Source organism: Mustela erminea, chromosome 8 (assembly GCF_009829155.1).
Source record: "Mustela erminea isolate mMusErm1 chromosome 8, mMusErm1.Pri, whole genome shotgun sequence".
NCBI classification, from domain to species: Eukaryota; Metazoa; Chordata; class Mammalia; order Carnivora; family Mustelidae; genus Mustela; species Mustela erminea.
The window spans coordinates 86,790,343-86,817,524 of record NC_045621.1 but is presented as its reverse complement, the minus strand read 5'-3'; the positions used below and the strand labels follow the sequence as shown (position 1 = coordinate 86,817,524).

The following is a 27,182-nucleotide window of genomic DNA, read 5'->3' as shown; positions in this document are numbered from 1 at the left end:
AATTTCTCATGTTTCTCAGCATCTCTTAGAAAAATAGCTTCGTGATACATGTCTCTGTGGCCTGAAAACACCTACGTTTGCTACACTTTTAAGCACCGTTTTCCTTCGTATTATAATACGAGAGAGGAGAGATTTCTAGCAAACATAAAGACTTGGGGATCCAAGGAAGTGGATCTGAAAACTTGAAATAATGCCTCATCATAGTGTTCAATTCCATGATTTCTTCTGCAGTCTTTCGTTTGATAGCTCTTCTGTACCATTCATTTGCCTTGTCTGGCAAAAAGGTCAAACTAATAGCTATGTGCATGGCAAAAATTCAGTAAAGAAGAACATTTTAAATACGTAAAATAGACTTCCAATTATTTGTTCTTTCGCATGAAATTAAAATGCATTGATCACATAGGTAGCAGTAGTTAGCTTTGGACTATACAACCTTTAGGGATTTATAAACACCATAAATTAATGTATAAGTACAACAAAATGGGCATTTCTTACTTGATTGTAAAGCCTTATAATAAACCCAAACGTCCAAAACTGTTGTAGCCCTCCATCAAAAAGATTAGTTAGAACTTGGTGAGAACACCTTTAGATCACATCACAGACATAATACACAATTCAAGTTATTAACTTTTTCCATTTAGGTTTACAGATCTTACAGATGCAACTCTTAAAAGAAGAACAAGATTTTCATGGAAAAATATGAATTATCCAGTAGTTATATTGAGTCTTTGTTGCTAATGCATAAGGGGTTCAGAACCATAATGACGATATTGGGCACTTAAGTCATTAGGCTGTCATATTACAGCAAAATTATTTGTAGTATATAATCAGTTTCCTTTTTTATATTACACAGATCTAAGCTTAGTTCATCTATCTTTGCCATTACAGTACTACTTTGTTATTGTAAATACCTATTTTTTAAGGATGATTTGAGTATGTTCATTGTAGTTCAAGTTCATGTTTATTAGACCTTTGCTTTCTTAAAGCTGGGAAACATGATCGAGGGAAGTTTGCAATCTGCCTCACAGTGTCTTGTTTGATTATGTATTGCTTCATAGTGTCAATTGCTATATAGTTTATATTTTCAGTACTTATATGCACACTAAAAATTTCAAGGGGAATGGGAGCCACTTTTCTTTTTTCTTTTTTTCCTAGCAACATTTTCATCCGACTTGCCATATTTAAGATATGATCTTGCTTTTGAAATTAAAACAGAATTCTGTTGATATTCAATTTTTCTTTAGGGACTTTTAAAGATGAACATTTTAAAATGATATCTGATGAATATTTTCAATAAGAACAAAATCATTTGGAGGAAAAATAAAGTTGGTCCTGAAAGCTTCAGCTGAAAATCAAGGTGAATATGGCTTTGGTTTTGATAACTCATTCTGGAGTTTCATAAACTTATTAGAAATAGATACTATTATTATTCAACTAGTCAATCTGCTTTCTCAGAATTCCCTTTGCTTGTATTCAATTATTCAATGTCCTGATGGATTGGTTGTTCTATTATTAAATCCTAGGGTTTATGGCACAATATAGCTCACCTGGCCCATAGCACGCTATGGGTTCCTTTCTGAGTGGGGTGTGTGTGTGTGTGTGTGTGTGTGTGTGTGTGTGTGTTTGATATAAAAGTGTGTGTGTTTGATGTAAAAGTATATACTTCTGAGTTTGAATAATTTTTGGCTGAGACTATGTGAATTGATTCCCATACTGGGAAATGGCATACAAGTAAAATCAGTAGTCTATTCAAATCATTGTACAGTCAAGTCAGCTAAATATATGGCAATTAAGAGCAAAACCAAAACTCAGATTGAACAAAACCAATTTATTCTGTAGTCAAGTATATAATATGTCTGAATGTGTGTGTCTCTAACTTTTTTCCCCAGACCAAAACCATGGTTTGAGGAATACACTGTAAATCAGACAGTGCCTACCCAGTCTTTCCTATATTAAAATGCATCATCTAAAACTGACCCTTTGTGAGAATTTAAATTTTGTACTTTTGTCATGAGTTTGCAAAAATATACTTCTGCTACTTCTGCTTAATAAGAAGATCAATAAGCATTGCCAGTTTGAAATTATTATAACTCTCCCGATCACAGAAAGCACAGATTATAAACTTAAAACACCTAACCCCTGAAAACCTATAGTTAAACCATTCATTCCTTTCAGATCTATTTTAGTGTTTGGGTATAAAACCAGTTGGGGAGATGACCAGCATGTTTCATAGGGCGCATACTGCAACAGAGCAGCACTTGACATTAGGCATAGTAAATTCAGAAGCCTAATTACTGCAGAAGAAAGAATACAGTGTAACTCATTTGACCCATTCTAGCAACTTGCGATACAGTGAAAGTCATTGTGCTTTCTTCCTAATTGTTATCTGTCACGAATCACTGGATCCCCACTCAAACAGTCCTACTGAGATGCTAACATAGAGCCAGGGGAGAAAGAATTGGAAATACAACTTGCATCAGAGAAAGTCTCTGGTTTTGGTGGCTCTGATATCTGTTACAGGCACATGGCTTTGCAGTTGAAAGCTTTCTCTTCTGACACATCCCTGCCCACTGTTGGGATAAGGCTCTCTCTTAGTCTGGTCACCAGACCAAGGACAGAGATGCCCCACCCATGGGCTCCAGGGAGCCGTCTCTACACAGACACATGCTCGTGCTCAGACATGACACCCAGAGGCTTCCTCTAGAACTGCACTGCCCAATGTGCTTGTCCCTAGCCACCTAGGGTGATTGAGCATTCTAAGTATGGTAGTCGGAATTGAGATGCACTGGCTATAGGTGTGACATACACACCAGATTTCAAAGACTTAGCACAAGAAAAAGAATTTAAAATATCTCATGAATAATTTTTATAGCGATTGCATGGAGAAATGATAATACTTTGGATAGACTGGATTAAATAAAATATATTATTAAAATTAATGCCTGCTGGTTCTTTTTTGATATGGTTATAGAATATTTATAATTACATATGTGGATGGCACTGGTTTAGGGGGTCTACGATCTCAGCCCCATGCTAGGCCAGAATCAGCCTTCCCAGGAACCGCAGCACCTGCTCCTCAATCAATTTCTCTTTCTCTTTCTCTTAAATTGATACTGAGAGTATCAAGTATCATCCTCATCATCCTTGTCATCCTTGCTATTTTTCACCATGCAGTTTTTCCACCTTTACACATTTTCTCCTTTCATCTCTCATTTACCTTCCTCTTAATAAATACCTTCTAGAATAATTTTAGTATATCCTTGGATTTATAAGTATTCTCAAAAATACTCAATGGGTTTTATATGTTAGTTCTCTTTTTCTTATTTAAATAAGATAGGAAGGGTATGAGTGATTTCATACTCATGTCTGTAGATAGGTAAATAAGGAAAGAATACCACAACTTTTTCTAGTTGTTCATGGTTTAAAGAGAAGGACCTGGAGCCAGGGTCTGTTTTTCTTCTCAGATCTGTTGCGGATGTAGATACAGGGAGTCTTTCAATGGTAATAAAAATTATAATTTTCCTTCTTTATAAAATATTAGGTGAAAATTTACTTTCCTGGAACATAGGTTTTATCTACACATTAAAAAATGTTTTAAGAAAGGAATTAGAGATTTTATTTTTCTAAAAAAGTACTTCAGAGTATTCTTGAATTCATTCAATAAATGTATGCCGAGCAGTTATCATTTACCCAGCACTGTTCCAGATACTGGGATTAGAACCTCTGAAAAGTAAATATGAGACAGGCAAGAATCCTGCTCTTATGATGCTAACATTCTAGTGGGGGAGGGGGAAGATGTCAAAAAGGAAGTAAAAGATGTATTGGTGAGATAGTGATACTTTAATAAAAGAGAGAGAGAGAGAGAGAGAGAGAGAGAGAACACCTAAGTGGGGAAGGCTTATGATTTTGCATAGAGAGGGAGAAGCGACATTTGGGAGAAGACCTACGGAAGGGATGAATATGTAGATATCTAAAGAATGCATATATCAGCATGTGCAAAGGCCCTGAGTTAGGATGTGCTCAAGAAGAAGTGAGGCCAATGTATTGAAATACAACTTCTAGCAACAATAAATATAATCGATCATCTCCATCTCATGGTATGGTATGGATGCTTATCAAGAAGACATTCTGAGTTTTCTTTTGCTCTACTGGTCAGAGCGAATCTTGCTTAAAGGTAGTGGATATGGCCCTATGAACTACAGCAGCAAAGCGAAAGGTCTTCTACCTACTAACCTATTTCATCACCTCTGACCCATTCTCATACTCATAATTCAGCTCCTCAGGTCTTTAGATTTTTCCCCAGAACTGACATTCCATCTGCAATTAATCGAATGTTAAGGGTCTTTATTTTATTTTTTGATATAGAAAAGATGTTTTAGCTGTGATTATTAAAGGACACGTTTGTGTGCCCTGAGGCTGCCTGGCATGGGATGTACTTCTGACACGATTCTGATAACAATTACCATGATATAAGGTAATGCTGTTGCCATATTTATCAAAGCAGACCTCCTGCCATTTCTATCTGGTTAGACATAAGATTTCAATCTTAAAGTAATGTACAAAATAAGAGACTTTTATTACCTTTTTTTAAAGTTATTATTATTAGCAAAAGTGGTAGTAGTAACCCACACCAAGCCTTCACCTGCAAGGATTTATATTGGTGGCACATTTATTTCCACAAAATTGCAATTAATAAACACTCATGCACTTTGAGAATTTGGTATGCAATGTGCCAATGTGTAAGAAAAAGTGAAAAGTGTCTCAACAATTTCTAGGGCTCTATCTATGTCATATGAATATAGCTCTTTATTGATCACTAATGTTAATATAAGCTTAACATAACTTTTATATACATACTCCAAATTTCTTCAAGTTTCCGTATCTTCTTTCAGTTTAGACAGACAGGCATTGTGATTTTTAATTGTTGGCTCCCAAAGCCCATTTAACTCAGCTTAACGGAGTCCAGTGCAACCTGTAACTTCCATTAATGATGTTAAGGATGATGAAGATGAGGAAGAAAGGGAGAAAAAGGACAAAGATGATAACCTATCTGTATGCATACAAAACATAGTGATCTTTTTCATCATAATGTTTAGTCCTTACAACACTGCGATTGAAATATTTATATCCCTATCATACAGATAAGGACATTGGAATTCAGGGCCATGAAGTCACACTTTCTGAATGGTGGGTCTGTGAACTCAAGATACGATCTCACACAAAAGCCTGTGTGCTTTCTACAATGTGTTTTGCTCAGACACCATGCAATTATTAAACTTTTTTTTTTTTTTTTTGACTGACCTCTGACTATGTGTCAGGCTCGATGAGAGTATAGGGAGCACCATTAAATTCCAAACTGTACCATGGAGCTCTGCCTCACCCCACCCTCAGTCTTGACTCCAGTGTGTATCCCAATGGCAGTTTATTTCATGTGGCCACATATTGGCAAAATAAATATTTTGCCAAAACCCTTTGTGACCCAGAGCACATAATTCTCCTTTGGTCATTCCCTCGCAATGGAGCAATTAAGTTCAGTTTTCCTTAGCAAGGGCTCTGTTCCAACCCCCACCCCCCCACCCCCGCCCCGGCTTTCTTAGCCATTACATAAGCCAGCACCTGTTTGTGTTGTCGGGAATGTTTTCAGACTAAAGTCCACAGGTGTTTTTTTCATTTTTTTTTTTCCTCTCGTGCTATTGAATGAACATAGCTACACTTGCTTTCTGATGACTAATTTAAGGAATATTTCCTGGTGGAAATTTCCTAATTGAACTGTTTGACAAAACAGGGAGGGAGTCAGATCCTGCTAGAATATTTCTCCTTTACTCTTGGTTCTGCTTTGACAGTTTGAAGGATTAAGGGATAACAATGACAGTAGTTCTTATTATTACTCAAGTCTTACCGTGCCTTTCACACCATCCACAGTGTCCCTGTTGGAATAGATGCTGATGACTACATCTGTTGTGTTATTTAAAGTAGATCTTTAAGTCAAAATGAGGATGTGTGTGCGTCGCCTCATTTGAGTTTGCTTAATGTTCTCCAACCAGATTTTAGAAATAAATCCCCAAATGCTTTTTTGCTAAGTGCATTTTCCTTTCAGTTTTAAACCTATGTGTATTTTAAAGGTCATTTAATCCACTCATTTCCAGTTCCTCCGGTCTTAAATCATCACTGTGTTATTTTATGTAAGAGGTACTTAGTGTCTCAAGAAGCTTTCGGAGACCTTAAAAACCCAAAGACATTTTTCTCTAAGACCAGAAGTTCTACTTTGTCAAGAGTAAACATGCTTGAAGAAAACCAAGATCTGAGCCTGTTCAATAGTCCAAAAGTTCGAATTTCAGAGGAGTTGGAACTGTGTGAAATGCATTTTGTCATCCATAGTTCAATCCTCTCTATCCCCTCCTGATTTAGGCCGTAACACATGGGGAGGATATCCAGCAAAACACTCTCCTCAGTGACATCTGTGTCAGGAGGAGTGTCCTGGCAATTGGCAACAGGATCCTCTCCCCTCAGGGAAAGGGAAGGCTTAAAACCCCAAATAATAATAATCTATTACAGATTTCAGGTTACCAAAAGTTAAAGAAAAGGATAATAGCAAAACACTTAGCATTGCTACATGTCAAAAGAAAGGCTACTGTAAATTCTCCTCTTGGGGCACGTATTTTTCCTTTTATTAAGCATAATTATGCATATACATGTAAATATATTTCCATATTCTCTTCAAAACTTTCTAATTCTAAATATGTAGAATAAAACAATTATATGATTTCACTTAGATTCAAAGAGAAAATTCCTGGTCACTGGAAGAACCAGGCCAGTAGTGGGCGCCTACAGCAACAATATTGGCTCCTCGGGAGCAATCTTCTGGATTTAGGGACAATGTTTCTAGTCAAATTAAATCTGAGATTAGACATAAGGATATGCTGACAAAAACCCAGAAATGGTGGCTGAGAAACTTGAATCGAATCTTTACCTTTCTGCTCCTTACTACATGGACTTAGGCAAGTGGCTTAAACAATTTGGGTGTCTTTTTCCTCATCACAGAAGTCAGGAGCATCGACTCTGTGTTCTCTCTAGTTCACTCCAGAGTTAATATTTCATGTTTCTGGAGCTCCAACACGAACTGTGCCCAAGAATGGGGTTATCTGATGGTCAAAAAGCAAGAAAAAGCTTGGCAATTTGATTACAGCGAACTCATTTAGAAAAATAAAGATTTGAGATAATAACTAGTTCTTGACAGAAAGTAAATCTCCCATCACTATTTTTTAACGGAAAGATGAGTTCATCTGAAGCTGTGGCTGGAAAGCAGACAGCAGTGTCATTTGACACACATACAGTGACCACCGTCGCAACACAGGACCCAGCGAGATTCAAAACGGGCAACAAATAACGCCGCCCGAATCCTGACCACATCAAGTGTCAGGATGATATGCGCCTTTATGGGTCTTTTCCTGTTTTTTCCCCTTCTTTAGAAATGTATGTTATGAATTATGATTATTGCCGCGGAGCCAAGTACTCACCGGGCTCCAGCTAGATCTTTGTTTAGCGAGCATAAGCTCACTGCCAGCTGCAAACTGCAGCTGTCTGTCAGCATTTGTGAGGACAAACTGCTCCACTATCCCCGAACACTTAGCCATAGACTACATACTGTGTCCTCAGATCTGCTCAGCATACCCCGTGCATTTCCAGGGCACTTCTCGTGGGGGAGGGTCTCAGCGGTTCACACGCAGAGTGGCACAAATAGCTAGAAGCTGATGTCAAGATGATTCCCCTAATAGAAGGTTCTGTCCCACGAAAGCTGTTTTGTGAGGGACTCACTGACTGGCCTGACATTTCCTGATCTTTCGCTGACAAAAAGCATGGGAGGCTGCCACTCTGACAACTCACTGTTCTTCAGGACATTGTGACCCCTGCGAAGAATGCCAAGAGAGTGGACCCGAGGCCAGGAGCCTGTCTCAGAGCGGCGGAATGTGGGAGTGAGAAGGCCACGGGCAAGGGGCAAAGCCAGAAGAAGGGCATGGCCCAGGGTGCTGACTGCAACCATTCTCCTGAGCCATAGTGTGGGGCAGGAGGCAGGACTCAAAGGGATCCTTATCTCGGGAAAAACCCTAATCTAGAACTTTCAAGTAAACTTGGAACTCTGTTGCTTAATAAGGGGCTTTGAAGAATGACATATTTTCCTCATGTAGCATTTACCACCCTTCTAAGCAAAAAAAAAAAAAAAAAAATTAATTTCTAGGCACACTTAGGAAAAACAGAAAAACTGGCAGCCCCATCCCACACTGAATTCAGCATTTGTAGAGTTAACCAAAATCTCCCCCGTTTTATCATCAGAGTGACTCATGTGAGCTGGAAGGATCGTTTTTTAGAGGGGTGGCAATTTTAGGAATACCCTGAGAATTATGCTAAGAATTTAGGATTACCCTGTTTTCCCCAGGCATTTATATACAGTAAACTGTGAGCGTCTTAAGGAGTAAAAACTAGGACTGAAGTTTCTTTGGGCCCAGGAATGCTCCTAGGACACTGCAGAAAGCACGAGATATGATCAGTCAGTACTTGTGGAAGGTATGTCGTTTAGGTTTTGTTTAATAATAATATTTTCAAACAAAAAAAATAAATCTGGAATTCTTCCCACTCTTGGGGTATTATAAGAACTGCTCTTTGTTATGTAAAAGCATAATTTCAGTAAGAAATGTGCCCTCTTGGGAAGAAAGGAACAATGCAAATTCAAATTAATAATAAAACTGTACAATACATAGCATATGGCCAAAGTTAGCCTGAATCGCTCACTGGAGAAAACATTCTAAGGTTTGGGAAAAGTCACATCCCTGGGCTGTGTGTGTGTGTGTGTGTGTGTGTGTAGTGTTGTGTGTGTTTGTGGGCAGGGCAACAATGACCCAACATCAACACTTTCTTTCCCACAACTGAAACATACGCATAATACTTAAAATAGTTTCATTCAGGGGTAGAAAGCATGAAAGTCACAGGATCATTAAACAATAGCAAAGCTCTGTTAGTCCATGATCTTTCCATATTCAAGAAGATTGTAAAATAAAAACAAGACTCTGCAAGGGATCGATATTTTCCAAAGGAATAGCCTCTTACAGTACAAGACTATCTGGCGTGCTAAGTGCCTTCACTTCTCTCTGTGTTATACTTTGCTGCTTCCTTCATTGAGAAACCTTTTTGCTGGATGTGTTACATACGATGAGCTGGGGTGTTATAATAAACAGAGAGGAAGGCTCAATAATGTATTTCAGTTAGGAAGAAGCACTTGAAAGAAATTGGTTTTGCTATACACATGATGTGAGCCAATCAATAGTGGTTTAGTCTGACAAGCACTGTCAATATCCATTGTCACAGTTCAGAAAGTCTTTAATGGATAGTTCTTCAAAACCCAATGATTTCAACACATGTTCAAAGTCTTGAAATATACTCTACCTGGCAGAAATTAATCACAGATAAACTCTTGGGGTTGAATACAAGTACTTTTTTTTTTAAAAACCGAGAGTCAAATAGCAGTGAAAATTGTATCTATATTAATATGTATTTAATGTTATGTAAATTAATATATATTTATGCAACAGCTAAGGTTATAGTCTAATAATGCCAAATACATAGTAAATTCCCAGTACATGTTGAAAAAAATAAGAAACACTGGGATGGAGGATGAGGAGGGTATTTTTCATACCACCATCTTCTGTCCACTTACTGATTATTACAATCCTGACTATAATAGAAAACATCTCTCATAACCTCATTTTTCACAATTGTTAGTGTTATTGAATGTTTATTATACACTAGATATTGTGCTAGGTGTTTTGAAAAGAATGGGGGCATTTAATTTGCACACGGTGTAGGTATTATCAGCCCCATTTACCAGATGAGAAAATCAAGACACAAAGAACTTACATTGCTTGAATAAGATTTGACCTCTGTTAGGAGACAGAGTTGAGATTCAGATTGAATATCTAAAAACTATAGTATTCAAAAGAGAGAGAGAAGAAATGAAGGAGAGAGAAAGGAATATATATTTTTTTGTTACTGTTTGTTTGTTTTTGGAAGAAGCAACATTAGCTGTTGGAAGGAGGTCATAGATTAGTGGCTCATATATGCTTTCTCCCTAAATACTGATCCTGAAGCTTTACTCCTATGAAGCTACCAGGAATAAAACTAGCAGACTCTGTGGCTGTGCAGAGAGAAGAATGAAATTTCCTGACTTGGCTGAGAGACGTGCTACAGAGTTTATAGATGAGAATGCATGTGCTCATACTAATGTGGGCTAGGTATAAGTCTGTCTGTCTTTGAAAACAATTATGTGATGACAGGAGTCAAGAACTGGAAAATTAAGAGATCTGGCTAGGTCCCTAGCCTATTTGCTTTAGAGGGAGTCCCAATCCCCACCCTGCATCTCTACTTCTCTATTTATTCTTGTCTTGCTACACACAGCCACCTGGAGCATGGAAAGTGATTCTCATATTTTCCTACAGCCCAATAGCAGAAGAGCTCAATTTGTGTTCATGGTGGTTACGGCTCTGCACAACCCAGATGCCATCTTCAGCTGCTCTGACTGGCAATCCACAGAGTATCCAGTCATCAACTCTGTTGCTGTCCTGTGATTCACTAATCTCACCAAAGGCAACTCATTTTCTCTTTTAGGTCTATAGTGAAGCACACCACCTAGAATCATTTCAGCCAGCAATTTAAGTACAGCAGATAATTTAAGACCTTCGGCTGAAAGTATTGAAAGTACTTGACTATAGTGGGAGGCTATTGCCATCTTTCTATGTCCTTAGGACTTAGCATTGCCAAAAAGATGGAGAGGCAGCCAGTGGGGCAGGTTAGGAGTTCCCATGGGCTCGAACTCAGGCAGTCCTGCATTTGATTTTGACTCTGCCACTTAGTTGCTACGTAACTCTACCTCTCTGAACCTCAGATGCCTCATCTGTAGAATGGACAACAATAAGAGAACCCATGATGCTGAATGGTTATGAGGATTAAAAGAGTTGTAACATACTTGGTACCGTTTTTGTTGGTCACGTTGCCAGTAGTCTAAGAACATCAGTCATTATTAATAACACATGTGGTATTAGGATGATCAGATTGGCTATTTAAATTGGAAATTAAGTCTGCTTTGAAAGGAATAATACTATCCATATTACAACATTTAGGATTTAAGAAAATGTAAATATATATTTATTTAAATGTCATATATAAAAGTTATAAATTATATATATCTTATATATATACAAATTTAACTTTTCCTACAATCTACATAAATATCACCACTTCCTCTCAAATACTGATGATTTATCTTAAGATATTTCTCCAACTACCTATGCCTGAAATATATATTTTTATGTCCTAGTTCAAATGTTTATGTTTTGAAAAATTCAGGATAGATTGTTGCATATTCTTGATCACACATAGGGCCAGGAGTTTAGAGATTAGAAAGAAAGCTTCAAAGTTGTCATATGTTACTCTCCTCTATACCCTCTAAGAATACATTTTCACAAAGGTACAAACAAATACACACGCACAATATGTAGTGGTAGCTCTCTCTATTTCTGTCTATCTGGAAGGAAGATTTAAATACCACCCACCCAATTCAAATACTGCTAAGCATGGTCTAGTATCTGAGTCAGTATGTAAAATCAGCATTGAAATTGCCCAATACTCTTAAATATGAATATCATTTCGCTCTCCAACTTGGCTTTTTTCCCCACAGAATTCTAAGTGTTAATTTCCTAGAATCTTGCCATGCTGTTACCTCTAGGATGGAATTGTCATGCCTACAGACCCTATTGTTTTTGTTTTTGTTTTGTTTTGTATTTTTGTCTCTGATATTTGCATTCATCTGTAGGGCTCTTCTCATTTGATTTGGCTGTGGCCTGTTTTCTGTCCCCAGGAAAGAACCCATTCCTGTATTTAATACACGATCTTTTCTCATGGAAAACATATTTCTACTACATGGTGCCCTTGGTCTGGTTTAATGCCCTATGTCATTGTTTTTTTCTTTTTCTAGTCATTTCACTTTCAAAAGCAGCTACTGCCTGAGCTCAGTACCCACTTACTTTACGAATTTATCAAAGTTTTGAACAAGTGAGAAAGTTTTACTGACACTGTATTGACTCATAAGAAAACAAGAAAAATCTCTAGTCAATAGAAGATATCTTGATGATCTTAATCTTTACATCTTACACTGCATCTGATTCCATTTCTGGAAAAAAATTATCATCATTTGTCTTTATATACACTATAGGTTTTTGCTATTTAGGTCTATTTTCTCTTTCTTCATTCCTTTTTTTCCCGGACTATGTAGTATTTTCATAACCATTAAAGCAAATATCTTTTTCAACTCTTGTTCACAAAAAAAAAAAAAAACAGATAGACTTAAAATTGAAGGCAAATTACATCTGTGGTAATATTACTCAATATTTGCACTACAGAATTGAAGTTAGCATCATCGTCATCATCAAGAAAGTTATATAATTCAAAGCTATACTAAATGTTATCAAGAGTTTAAACAAAATGCCCTGACTCACACTATAGGAATACAAAATCAACCTAGACACACTGCAGGTGTGTTATCAGCAAAATAAAAGTATTAGACCTATACATGAAAGACAACAAAGATTTATATCATAGATAGATGAATGTCTTAAAAGCAGAACACACGGATACATTTATTACTGAGAAAAACAGTCATGGAATTTCCATATGGCTGAATGACAGGGACATGACAATAAACTGTCAGCTCTTTATCGACACTGAAAATGGAAAAATAGAGTTACATTTGACCACTTCAACTAGATCATTTAGTCTAAAAGTCAACGTTTTTCACTGTATGAATTCTCACTTATCTTTAAATGGGTAGATGACATAAATAAGAATCCTTGGTTAGATAACATCCACCTACCCTTCTGTTTCGAACTGATCATTTATTTTGTATTCCTACAATATCTACGTGGGAATTAAGTGGTTAAAACAAAGCACTGATGTTAAAACGCTCTGCATTCCCTCTTCCAATTATTTCCAGATTTAATCGTGATTTGTGTTTCAAGTAAGTCACTTAAAGTTTCAATAATTTAGTTTCTCAGGCTACAAGCTAGGGGTTGAAATTATGACTTCTGTTTACATCGAGCATGTGAAAGAGGTATTAAGTGACCAACAGTATATTAAGCCCAAACTCACCCTCTCTGCCCACTCTGGCACAGGGAGGTACGTGCAAAGTTTTGCAAGCTCCCAACCGCATGCTGGAGAGGGCAAAGCAGTGTATATTACAGCCTTCTGGATTAGCACAAGCCTGTATGTCCTGTAAATGAATCAGACGGGAGGCTGAAAAGAGGTTTTAAAAACTTGATTTCTCTTTTCAATCAATTTTGGGTAAAGATTTCTTGTTTCTGTAATTTAGAAAGTGGTACAACAAGGGCAATTTCTGGAACAAAAAGGTCATAATTGGAAAATACAAGTGGAGACAATTCAGAACTTTGTTATGTAATCCATGTGATGGTTTGAGAAGTGTTTTGGAATCTGTTGGGATTAAGAGCCTGATATAACCTTATTTTGTCATTTCTTTCTTGATCTCCCTCCCTGGACACTTCGGTGTGGTAAGATGATTATAACTGCTGCCAGCTTTGCCCTGAACCTCCTCCTAGACTCGCAGTATCTGGAGCTCTCTGCAGCTAACACAACTCTCTGTCTACACCCAAGGTCGATCCCTACGTAAAACCTTACCCAAAACGTGACAAGTAGCTTCGAAAGTTGTTTGTAATAGCATTTCCTTTAGCAACATTTCTGAAACGTTAGCTCTCCAGTATTTCCAAATTTAAAAAAAAAAAAAAATAATAGTAACAGCATGTAAGTGTAACATGGGAATACCGCGAAAACAGCAGTTTGGCAGGAAAGTGGGCTATTTCAAAACAAGGTCCCCAGCAAGAAAAATTCTGGCAGATGCACAATTCTGGATCATATTATCCAAACTGTTGGATTCTGGAAAAATTTGAGGGTTTTCTTTTGTGGTTCTCATCCCTTAATAGAATGGTAGTGAATGTTCATCATCCAAAGTGTGTTCATTCCCCTCCCATTACTAAAGTTGAAAAATAAATATACAAAGGACACTCATTACGATAAGTTTTCCCATCCTAGAGCTGGTTTTAATGCCACAATGGCTGTGTGGAGTGTAAAACTTGTGTTGTGCTAATGCCTATTCTCATACGCATTATTTATTGAAGATCATCTTTAAAAGTCCTCAATCCTTGGGGTGAGCATAGCATAACATATAGAGAAGTTGAATCACTATGTTACACGCCTGAACCGAATGTAAAATTGTGTGTCTACTGCACTCAAAACAAAACAAAACAAAACAAACCCAAAAAAGCCCTCAATCCTAACTATTCTTTGGTGTGAGCAACTTTAAGGAAAGCAATTAAATCTCTCAATGGGTTAAGAATGGTACTCAAAGCTAATGCCTTTGGCCTGCATGTCGAGACTTAAATTGTATATTTTTATTGAAAATTCTTAGGCTTTCAAAAATATTCTGTTTGGGCTTGAAGGAAAAGATCACCCATCAATGGGAAAAAGAGAGGAAAGCATAAAGGAAATAAAAGTAAATTCTAGAATACCCGGAAAGCTAATCCAATTCAGGTTAACGTTTTGTGCAGATAAAAATATGTAGAATTAAGAGTGATTCCTCTGTAAGTCAGATTAAATGCTTTAGCATTTAAACCTGTATTGCTTTAGTCTCTTTTCATTTTTGAATAAAAGTTTAAATGGGAATGGGAAAAAACTGCTCATTGACTTAACATAAATCTTTAAATTACAGTAAACTTCACCCTCAAAAAGTAGTTGAATCTCTGAGGAAATAGAAAAGGCTGAATTCTATTTTTCATAAATGATGGATTATTGTACCACACTGTGTATTTTCCAGTAAAGTGTCCTTTTATTTGCACTGTGTGATTACAAGTTTCTAAAAGTATGTGTGGGGTCACTTGGGTGCTGTGGGAAAATGGAAGGAACACTGTTCTGTTAAAATCAGTAGTGAAATCAGAAGCAAACTATGTCCTGATTATCATAGGCATGTGTTTAAATTTTGCCTTCCTTAATTGGTGATGTTGTATTTACTTAAAATGAACATTTGGCAAGTTTTTTCCTCCCTTGACACACAGAAAAGCGTAAACTGTTTTATAAGTTTGGCTGTTTAAAATCAGATTTGTAAAACCACAATATTCAAAGACTTTTACTGCTGTTTACAGGGACCCCACGATGGACTTTACTTTATAAACATGTGCTTTTTACATTTTTAGTTCATATTTATAGCGCTTTCAAGTTACTTGCTTAATAAAAAGTATGCTGTATATTGTAGTCATCTATTGCCTTGAACTTTTTCTGCGTTACTCTTCTCAGAACAAAATGAGTGGAATGAATGATGGTAAAGGGCTTGTAATTTGACTTGTCATCTGAGGATGATTATTTATAGCATCAGGAAATAGAAGTGGACACTCTAGTCTGTCTCCAGGAAAGTCATCAGTACAGGAACTTTGGAGAGTTGGACCGTGTTAAAATCAACGTGATCACACCCAAGACCCTGCTACTTTCTCAGTGTGTGTGAGAAGGAAATAAGACAAAGCATTTAAAAATATTTGTTCATGTTCTTTGAAAAAGCAATGTACCTTACATATGTCTCACATGTAGAGCTAGAGGGTGGTATTGAAAACAGTATATGTTTTATATTTTATATATAAAATATTTTGTATCTATATTGTAAGTGTTTTATAGATATTTTATATAGAACATTATAAAGGTAAATACATAAAATATATAAACATATAATATAAATATATATTTATATAATTATGTAAATATGTCCATTAAATATGTTTCTGTATATTTAATATACATTTATTCATATGTTCGAATATATATTTTATAGATGTAAATTATATAAATATATAATAATATACAAAATATAAAAATATATTTTATGTTTATATATAATATATATTTTTATATTTTAAATACTTTTATATATTTTAAATTATACATTATATAAAAATATTATATATTTGTGCATATATATACATATATATGTGTGTGTGTGTATATATATATGTATATATATATAAAATTAATACTATCACCAGAGTACCTAAGGGATTCTGAAAGATATAACTCACTATATAATTATTTTCATAATCTTGCATTTATACTCTATGTACTTTCTAATCACATCATTTTAACTAGTTCTAAAAAGGCAGTAAAAAATGCCTCCTTTGATTCTGTATTTCTTGGCATTCTGTCATGGAAAGTGACAAGATTTTGAGGTGAGACTAGAAATAGAAAATATTACTATTGGTAATCTGAAAATTTAGATTGATTGGGCCATATTATTTCAAAAGGAGACTTAAGGCCAAAATTACCCTGAGAAAGATTTTTTTTTTTTCTGAAGGATGTTAAGTGTTTGTTTCTTCAGTCTCCAATTCTAGAACCCAGACGGTGGGGCTTTGATAGAGCTATCGTTTGAAACAGATGATATACGACTAGTGGTCACTGTAGTGACTAGATTCGATAAAAATTGATAGGATATGATAGCATATTCATAGTATATGTGCAGTATATTAAGATGCTTAGAATGACTCTTTCAATCATACAATTTTGAATCAGTTAATGCCTGATATTCAAGGTCCTATAAAAGCGTTTGTTGCTTGCATGGTTTCTAATGGCACTTGCTGTTTTCCCAAAATGACCTGAAGTCAGTTCTTTTTCTAAGATTCCTAAGTCTTGTACTTCACACCATGCTGTATTATAATTACATAGACCATATGCATTTTTATCCACAACAGTTGAATCCAGCACTGCCATGCATATACTAGGTAGTCAATTTGTGTTTATTTTTTCATCATCTAATATCACTGTCCAGAAATATAATGTGAGCCGCATGTGTCATTTAAAATCCTCTGGTAGCCACATTTTAAAAAGCAAAAAGAAATATGCTCTAATAATATATTAATTTTAATAATATATTCATTTACCAACAATATCCAAAACATTATTATTTCAATCTATAGCACAGCTTGCATTTCAACTACCCAAGGGTTGCAGGTAACTGACTGGTGGCTACCATGTTGGACAGCACAGGTCTAAAACAGTGTTGCTTCATTTTTTTTTTTTAAGATTTTATTTATTTATTTGACAGAGAGAGAGATCGCAAGTAGGCAGAGAGGCAGGCAGAGAGAGAGGGGGAAGCAGGCTCCCCACAGAGCAGAGAGCCCGATGCAGGGCTCAATCCCAGGACCCTGAGATCATGACCTGAGCCGAAGGCAGAGGCTTTAACCCACTGAGCCACCCAGGCGCCCCCAGTGCTGCTTGATTTTGACTTCAGATACACATGGAAAATATTTGTACAGCCCCCCAGAGTGAATGAGCAGGACTGCTCATAGCCAACCAGAGCTGCCCCTGGGGCTCAGGCTGCGTTGTTTCTACTCAATTACCCTGAGTATGGAGGGATATCGGTAACTCTAATCCTACGGAACTGGTATGCCAGGAACAACAGCTGGCAATCTCTGGTCTACAGCAGTGGCTCCCAGCCTTTTCAAGTGACAGACCCATTGACCCTCCTCCCATGATAGTGGTTGTACTTTTACAACCAATTCCTTTAACAAATAGATAGCAGTTAGATATAGAGGTAGATGATAGGTCAGATATATATGTTATATATAATATATAAATATAACGTGTAAATATATATACTGTCTGTTATTTACTATACACTATATATACTCACATACTATATATACTTTATACTGTTTATGCTATATATATTATAGCAGATAAATATCAGATAGATCATCGATCAGATATGTATGTTTTATATATATAAATGCAATATAAATATATATACTATTTACTGTATACACCCACTATATATATACATATACATACACTGTTTGTTAAGAGATATATTATTAAAATAATACTTTTCTTTCCTTTTTTTATTCTTTTCACAGTTTCTTCACATTTTCTCAGTGTATGAGTAGACCTTCCACAACCAGTAAATGAGAACTTAAACAGATCCTGTAACTTTTCCCTTCAGTTTAAGGCAGTGATTTTCAACAGGGAGCTCTTCCCCCCCCCCACCCCCCAAGAAGACATTTGGCAATGTCTAGAGACATTTTTGATTGTCACAATGAGGAGGGGGTCCTACTGGCCTATTGCGAGCACAAGCCTGAAAGGCGTCTCAACATCTTACTTGTCCTGTACAAGAATTGCCTGGCTTAAAATGTCAATAGTACCAGGATTTAGAACCCCACTTTAAGGTAATAGAAAATATTATGGTCCAGTTAACTGGCAAGTATTATCTCGTTTCAGTATTTAATAGTGTCTAATCCCTTATGATAAACAAAACTCTGAACTTAATTTAAAACTAACTCCAAGGTGCCTATGTGGCTCAGTCTGTTAAGTGTCTGCCTTCAGCTCAGGTCATGATCCCAGCATCGTGGTTTAGAGCCCAACATTGTGCTCCTGCTCTGCAGGGAGCCTGCGTCATCCCCTCCTCTCCACTCATGCTCTCTCTCTCTCACTGTCTCTCTCTCTCTCTCAAATAAATAAATTAAATTAAATTAAAGCTCTACTCTTCACCTAGCTGGGAGGAAGGCAAGATGTTTTCCTCTTCTGTCCTTCACTTCTCACTTTACCCCAAATCCCCATCTTGCTAACATGTTTGCACTTACTTTGTGGTCAAAGCTAGGGACAGAAGAAGGTTTCTCACGATCTGGGCCAGGTAGACTTTTATAGCAAACGCTCTCCTATAAGCATTTCTGTGGGTTTCTTGGAGACCCCACAAGGAACATTTGAGTTCAAGTCCTCTAATTCAGGCAATTTATTTTTTTCCAGTTGCACCTCTCTCCTGTCTTTCTCTTTTTTTTCTTCTGAGATCCTCAGGAGCAGTTAGGATGGCTCATGTCCAGCTATCATACAATGATAACCTAGCAAATGTTTCCTACCCAATAGCTATTTTTAAAAAACAGTTGATTAAAGCCATTCTACTTTCAATGAGTAACTGAACTTCTGATATTTTTTTTCGCTTTTCATTCTTTCACCTATACTCCAATAAATTAGAATACCAGATAAAAATCTCATTAGACTGTTCCCATATTCAAACTTGACCATGGACAAGTTACTTAAACTCTTTGTCTCAGCTTCTTCATCTCTAGAATTTCTTACATACTTAGAAATATCATTGTGAGAATTGATTCAACAAATATTGAGTGAACATTTACATTTGCATGCTAAACAATGTTTGAGGTATTGGAGACACATTAGTGAACATTTACAAAAGTTTATAAATCCCTGGTGGTCTAGTGGTTAGCGCTTGGTACTCTCAAAAGCTTACAAAAATCCCTGCCCACATGGAGCTTACACTGCAGTAGAATTAAGTTAAATCATGTTAAATGCTTAGGAAAGTATCAAGCATGTAGTAGGGTCTTAATAAAATTTACATGCACTATTATTAACCTAATTGAATGATTGATTTATTCTAAAATATGATTTGAGAGGAAAAGGGCCTCTAAGAACCTAAGAAAGTGCCCCCAATCCTCCCAGTATGTCAGCAATTGGGTTAAGACAGGGAAGGGCCCAGTCAAGATCTATTCTCTTACGGAGACAATGAATTCTTATCAATTATGAATAATAAGATACTTTGAATGTATTTAGACTTTGTACTTATGAAGGTCCAGACCTTAAGTGTTATGTTCATCCTGAAATTCACAGTCTTTAGCGTGGGGCCTGATGATCAGTAAACATTCAGCTAATATAGAAATTTGACATACCCCTATCTTTGAAGATAGAGCTTAGGATAGAAAGCTGAGAGTGGGGGACCAAAGAAGACCTGGAAAAAGTCTGACGCAAATTTGTTTCAGAATTTTACCTAGAACTGGTGGTGATTTCACATCAATTAAAAAAAAATTTTTAAATATCCACTTCAGAAAAAGAAATCACCTTGAGTTAACATAAAAAAGAGGATTGACAAAATTATTTGGGCTTGTAGGATGTTTGAAAATGCCTGAATTACCCACAGGCTGTATAGAATCATGATTAACTGAAATGAACAATTCTAAGAGTTTTTTCCTTTATTTTGATGAATTTTCTTTGGCCCTTATTCTGTATGTAGACACAGATAAGTGGAATTACGCAGATAAAGGTTAGCATGTTAAATGTGAGCAAGTGAAAGTGAAAATAAATTGTGAATGGTTGGAACTAACCACATTCTTATTGCACATTCATGTGGCAATAGAGCTAATAACTTCATACAGGCAAATTTTTACTCATGAGCTGTGTCTAAACAGAAGGGCTTGAGTTGTTAATTCCAGCAGTTCCATAACTACTGCTTTCTATTCATATTTGAATAAAGTAATAATAATAAAGGAGAAATTCACCAAAAGCTTTTTTTTTTTTTATCTCCAGTGTTCAGACTGCATCATAGTGCTTCTGATACAAGCGACAAAAACCGAGTTAAAAGCAGATTAAAGAAGTTTATCACCCGAAGACCTTCGCTGAAAACGCTGCAAGAAAAGGGACTTATTAAAGGTATAGGACATTTTATACTTTTACTGTAACAGTGATAAATGAATATGCCTCTGTGTCCATAGCTATTCAGCTCTAAAGAAATATTAGGATATTTTATTCTTTTTAGGTTGTTTATTGAATGTTCTGCTCCACAGCAAAGGAAAAACAAAACAAAACTGTTGTCTGGAAAACTAATCCTGAGAAAGTAAAGGTTGCAGCACAGTGTCATTGAAAACAATACCTCAGTTTTGCTCTCAGTGGAGCTGGGCTCCTCACCAAGAGGCAGAGGAAGGTATCCTGGTGGCCCATTAGAATGAACGCATGTTACCATGTGCCTGGACAATCCAGGTGCAAATCTATTGTTCCAGCGTGCTTAATGACAACAGGCCTTTTCACTCTCAGATGTGTCCTGATTTGGATTAAAAGTTACCTGATCACCCTACTCACAGTCTGAAGTGAGTGCTAAGAAGGTCTAAGACAACCTTGAGTCATGAAAATGTATGGATTTGGGAGCTGGGGAACTAAAAGCTCAATCTAAATGGAAATAAGTAGGTATTTTGCAAATGTATCTGTTATAAAGAACAAAATATTCTAGACTACCCTAGCCGCCACAATAGAAAAACATAGACTCTGACACTAACCTAATCAGAACTCAGACCTTGGTGCTACCAATCACTCACATTGACATTGAACAAGTTGTGATCTCTCTGAAGATCAGATATCTCATCTGCTAAATGGGGATACTTATACCCACCACTGGGAGGGCCATTGAGAGAAATACACGAGTTAATCCATGTAAAGCATTTAATAGAGTTTCTGGAACATACGTATTCAATAAATGTTCTCTGCTCTTAATGCTATTATTATTAGCTACTGTTGTTACTCTTGTGGTGCCAAGGAGATGAGAAAGAATGAATGAATACATAGAACCAGTGGTAAAGTAGATTTCTATAACTGGAAATCACTTAAAAATTATAAAGGTAAAATGTATTATTTTCCTAACAAGAAACCATATGCATCGAGTCCATTATTTCCCCTGTTTTTTAAATTTTCTAACTGATGGGTATATTTTGAAGATTGAATACAAGAAGAAATTTGAAAATTGAATACAAGAAGAAATTTGAAGATGGGATAAAATACCCTTCTAAAATAAATTCTGAGAACAAAATTGAAAGATTGATCCTTATGGGAGTCAAAAGGTGATTCAATACCCGATCATGTCTCAGTAACAGGGCAGAACAGATCTTAATATTTTCAGCAATACGTAGCATGAGAATTATTTAGATAAGTTACAATAACTGTCTCTCCTATCCATTTCAGTCAATTTTTAAACAGGGGAATTTATCACAAGAATCATCTGGCATTTTGAACCAATTGTGGAAGAAGAAATTTTATGAAGCATGAACATACATATCACTAATAGGGTGGAAAATTCTTAGAATGGAAGCATTTGGGGGTAAAACAAGCAACCAGCTTTGAATCAGACTTTTACTCCAAAGATGTCCTTTTCAGGGTCACTTGGATCTCTAGAGATCCAACTTCATATAAGAAGATACCAGTATCTTCAGTTCTGTCTGAGAACACACCCCATTGGTTATCATTTCCTTTGAGAGGATTCTGTTGCAAGTTATCTGCCACTTCGGAAAAAAAAACAAAAACAGAAAACCAACTTAGTAGCCCAAACAATTGCAAGTTGACATAAAGTCCACCTTTTTCATGAATGTAGCAAAATGAAAAGGTTTTGAATTCAGTAGCAGGGTCTGGGCCCAGTCAAAATGCAGAAGAATTCACCACAGCAGTGCTAAAGCACTGGTCTGAGAGGGACTGGAGGCCACATGGAGTTTTCATACTGACGTCATGGAACCACTGAACACACTCCGATGTGTACATTTCCTATCTTAGAGCTCCATTAAATTTCCACCATAGCTGACCAATGAGTCAGTATTCATTAGGAGGGTTATGGAAAATCTATGTGAAATTCTGATTTGATAAGCTTCCATTGTTGTCTTCAGTGGAATTTTCTTCCAAATACAGATCAAGTTATGCAAATATAATCACTTCTTGAGCTTGTTTCAGTTTTAACTGCGAATTTTTTAAAAGCGTTTACTGACATTTTTTTCTCTTCACTGAGTAAAAAGCATTAAACCAATTTTTAAAAATACAGGCCCAGTCAAATTTAGTACTTTAAGTCTTTTTGTCATAGCGTATTTAACACAAACACTTAGAAAAAGCAATGAAATCGGTGTTTTTGATCAGTTATAAAAAATTATAAAAAGTCAATGAATGATTAATGGTTAAATGGTCTCTCCAAGTAAAATGCCTTCATTCTTTCAAGGAGAAGACTTACTCAGAAAGAGAGGTAATGGCCTTTAAAATTGTCCTCAGTGTACCTGCTCATGAGAATACATATCAAATTCTTTCAGCTCTCTTATCTGTTAGATCTAGAATGAAGTCTTTCACAACAAGGTTTCAGAAAGCTATGGTGACAGTTTGGGTCTTAAAAGTGTGCTTCCTGACACCTGGGAGGACTCTGCAGGGCTGTCCCCCGCTTTGAAAGGGTTTCTTACTTCTTGATGTAATGTTACCAACAGGTTGAGAGGCCTGAACTTTGAATTCAGCCAACCTGTATCGAGCAGAAGCAAAGGAGCAGGAAGGGTTGTGCCTTCTTGACTTCATAATGCCAGCAGAACAATATCCACAAAGCACTTTATGTGAAAAGAGAGTTGTCCCGATATCACACAGTCTGAACTCAGACACAAACTCTTTATTATCTATGTTTCGCATTCATGGAGACCTAGCCAATATGTGATTTCATTGGGTGGGATCTAGATCTGGAAACAGTCCCTTGATGGGGCTGCATTTTCTACTTTCTTTAATACAACTAATGAGAAGGGTACATTATAATGTCAAAAAAGGGCAAGCCAATAATTATGGATGATCCCTCAATGGAAAGAAATCTTAATAGCTCGGGTGAGTGTAGCCTTCATTGCACCATGGCAGTGGTGGCTTCTGAAAAGCCTTCCATTTCTCCAATGGAGAAATTTCACATTTGCCAAGGGAGTGGCAAGTACCTTTTAAATGTGAGTTTTTGCATTGAGCATCTCATCAGAAATAAAACTCAAATCAGTTGAATATGTAAATGATAGGCAAGAAGGTGCATTTTAGGGTGGTAAGTGTGTTTGAGTATATTTTCTGCTTGGTTTTGGACATGAAGTAATAGCTCTCTATAAAGTGTCAGCCAAACTACCTTATATAATCTTTCGAATAGCAGCATTGACATCCAAAAATAGAAAACACTTGGCAATGCAATTTCTAAAAAGGATAATAATTGTTTGTTTGTTTGTTTGTTTGTTTGTTTGTTTTTGGAGCAATTAGTATTTCATTATGTCAAAATGATAGAATTAGAGAGGACTGTGTTTAGATGGTAGTTTCTTTCATCTTCCTTTATGTGGATAAAACCATAATGGTGTTATTAATAGAAAATGAAAGTAATGTTTTATTGCTTTATTTTGCAATCGATATTATGAAGCAAACAACCTCTTTAAAGATTCAATAGTATGGCTGCAAGTTTTATGATGAAAAGCAGGCTTTCCTGCCTCATCCCAGTTGGTGCTCCTTATGGGGCACCACTTGGCACTATTGCTATTTGTAGTTCTGGTTGTTGACTCCATAACTTCTGTTACTGTTATTTGGAGTAGAGGTCAGTTGGTTTTTGTCAATATATACCTTATCTTTAAAATCATAATGTCTTGACTTATCAAGCTTAGATGTTATCTCAGATTTCTTTTACAATAGACATGAATTTGACTCGGTTAAAGCAGACCTCATCTACCCGGCACTGTTCCTCCCCAAATACTCACAGTCAAGTAGACCAGATCTTGCTCTTTTCAGTGGCTTTTTCTGGAACATCCAATATACTTAAATCTGTACTTATTTTTCTGTTAACCATGGAAAGCTAAAACTTAGGGTCTCCATTGACGAGACAAGAAAGACAGGATGTTTAGTGTCTTTTCTCCTCTCATCTCCTCTGTCTTTGCTATTGTAATTCTTACTTCTCAATGTGGTTTTAATTTGAATCTCCCTGAGGGCTAGTGATGATGAACATTTTTTCATGTGTCTGATAGCCATTTGTATGTCTTGATTGGAGAAGTGTCTGTTCATATCTTCTGCCCATTTTTTGATATGATTTCCTGTTTCATGTGTGTTGAGTTTGAGGAGTTCATTATAGATCCTCGATATCAACCTTTTGTCTGTACTGTCATTTACCAATATCTTCTCCCATTCCGTGGGTTGCCTCTGTTTTTTTGACTGTTTCCTTTGCTGTGCAGAAGCTTTTGATTTTGATGAAGTCCCAAAAGTTTATTTTCGCTTTTGTTTCCTTTGCCTTTGGAGACATATCTTAAAAGAAGTTGCTGTGGCTGATATCGAAGAGATCACTGCCTATGTTCTCCTCTAGGATTCTGATGGATTCCTGTCTCACGTTGAGGTCTTTTATCCATTTTGAGTTTATCTTTGTGTACGGTGTAAGAGAATGGTCGAGTTTCATTCTTCTACATATAGCTGTCCAGTTTTCCCAGCACTATTTATTGAAGAGACTCTTTTTTCCACTGTATATTTTTTCCTGTTTTGTCAAAGATGAATCGACCATGAGTTGAGGGTCCATATCTGGGCTCGCTACTCTGTTCCACTGGTCTATGTGTCTGTTTTTATGCCAGTACCATGCTGTCTTGGTGATCACAGCCATTATAAAAACTCATTATTTCACAGATTTCTATAATTATGATTAATTTATAGATTGATCCTAAAAGTTAAAAACCAAAAACCGGTATTCGTGCAATTACAATTATATAAGGTTGCTTACTGCAGCTCCAAGTACCAGACTTCATTCTCTCTTCTCATAATATCATGACCTCTGTGATCTATAAAGAAAAATCCCCCTTGATCGTGATGAAAAAGACTCTCTTTTCTTTTACATTTGAAAGTTGCATTGGATATTTATGCTGCTTCACCCTCACAATCATGCCCTCCATTTGCCCCCCACATTCTAGATCTAAATGTGAAGAAAAATAGGCACTGAATTTACTTTATATTGATCATGTAAATATTATGGAATTGCTAACCAAGTCATGTGCTAGATTTGGACTGACATATCCATGGGTTCAATGTTATGACTTAATGGGCTACGCAAATTATAATGTTCTTATTTTTTAAGTTTTTATTTTAATTCCAATTAGTTGACATGCAGTGTTATATTAGTTTCAGGTGTACAATATAGAAATTCAGCCTCTCCATACGTCACCTGGTCCTCATCACAAGTGCCCTCCTTAATCTCCATTGCCTCTTTCACCCATCCCTCCAGCCCCACTCCTCTGATAACCATCAGTTTGTTCTCTATAGGTAAGAATCTATTTCTAGGTTTGTCTCTCTCTCTCTCTCTTTTTATAATATTCTTTTTTTTTTTAAAGCTTATGCTTCATCGCTTCCTTAAATCAAGCCATTTTTTAGTTTGATCCATTTTTTTTGTGTTGACTGTCTCATACAGGTATTTTCCCCCCGGAGTTTCATTTTTTCCTTGCATCTGGGCCTTTATGTCATCAGGGACGTCAATCTTCTCAGTGAAACAGTCTATGTATTCTATTCTGTGACTCCTTGCTTTTGATTGAGTTTATTTGAAAGTATAGCAGCTTTAGAATTTTACTAAGTTACGTTTAAAGCTGGATTCTGCCTTTTACCAGCTCTATAACTTAATACTGGGTCACTGACTTTTTCATCTACAAAATTTATACTGTAAAATTTAAATAAGATGAAATATGGAAGAATTTTACACAGTGCCCAGCTTATCTTAATTATTTGGCAGTTTTCTTCCTTCCATCTTTTTTTCTTTTCGCCTTCCATTTCTTCCCTTTTTTCTCTCTTCTTTCCTTTTTTACTTGGGTTAATGATCAAGATGGCCCTGGGAAACCATTTTCTCAAGTATTCCTTTAAAATTTGAAAAACCAATCCTGGCAAGTGTCACGGAAAGGCAGTAGTAACTTGCTTACTTCAAGGCAAGTGCATAGATAATTTATGGTTGGCTCATATTTATCTTTTTGGTAATTTTCATCATGGTACTCTTTATACATAAATGGGCATGAGCTAATTTTCTTTTCTAGCTACACCCACTTACACAGTGTCATCTAATTGCTGGAACATTTAAGTAATTACCCACACAGACACAACTAATTGTTTAAGGTTTCCATCACATGAGAAAATAATGTCTTTGAAATTATAGTACTTTTATAAAATATGTCAATTATATTGAGAAGTAAAGAAAGATTTGCCATTCAAATTGCAGATACAAGTTATCAACCCTAAACTTTCAACAGTCATCTTTATGAATGGCAAAATCATTGAGTTCAGAGAAAAGTATTTTTAAAATGATTTGTCAGAACCAATTTGTGACAGAGTAAGCTACCTGCCACATTGTTAATTTAAGCAAAATATTTATGAGCAACACTACAATATGCCTTTGGGTAGAGATACGCTCCAATTTTGCCACTTTATCAGTGTTAGTCTGAGAATAATTGTATTTGAATTTATATACAGGGGCATGGGTCTATCATTGCTTGGGCCTGAAATATTCC

General features: G+C 36.2%; 1 protein-coding gene across 2 annotated transcripts in view; it reads left to right on the top strand.

Moving 5' to 3' along the window:
• ARHGAP15 (Rho GTPase activating protein 15) overlaps nucleotides 1–27,182 on the top strand; it is a 601,111-nt gene that overhangs the window by 328,031 nt on the left and 245,898 nt on the right. For both annotated transcript variants that reach the window (XM_032356220.1, XM_032356221.1), the window contains exon 9: nucleotides 20,458–20,580. In XM_032356220.1, coding sequence (XP_032212111.1) covers nucleotides 20,458–20,580 — 123 coding nt within the window. The remainder of the gene's footprint in view (nucleotides 1–20,457; nucleotides 20,581–27,182) is intronic.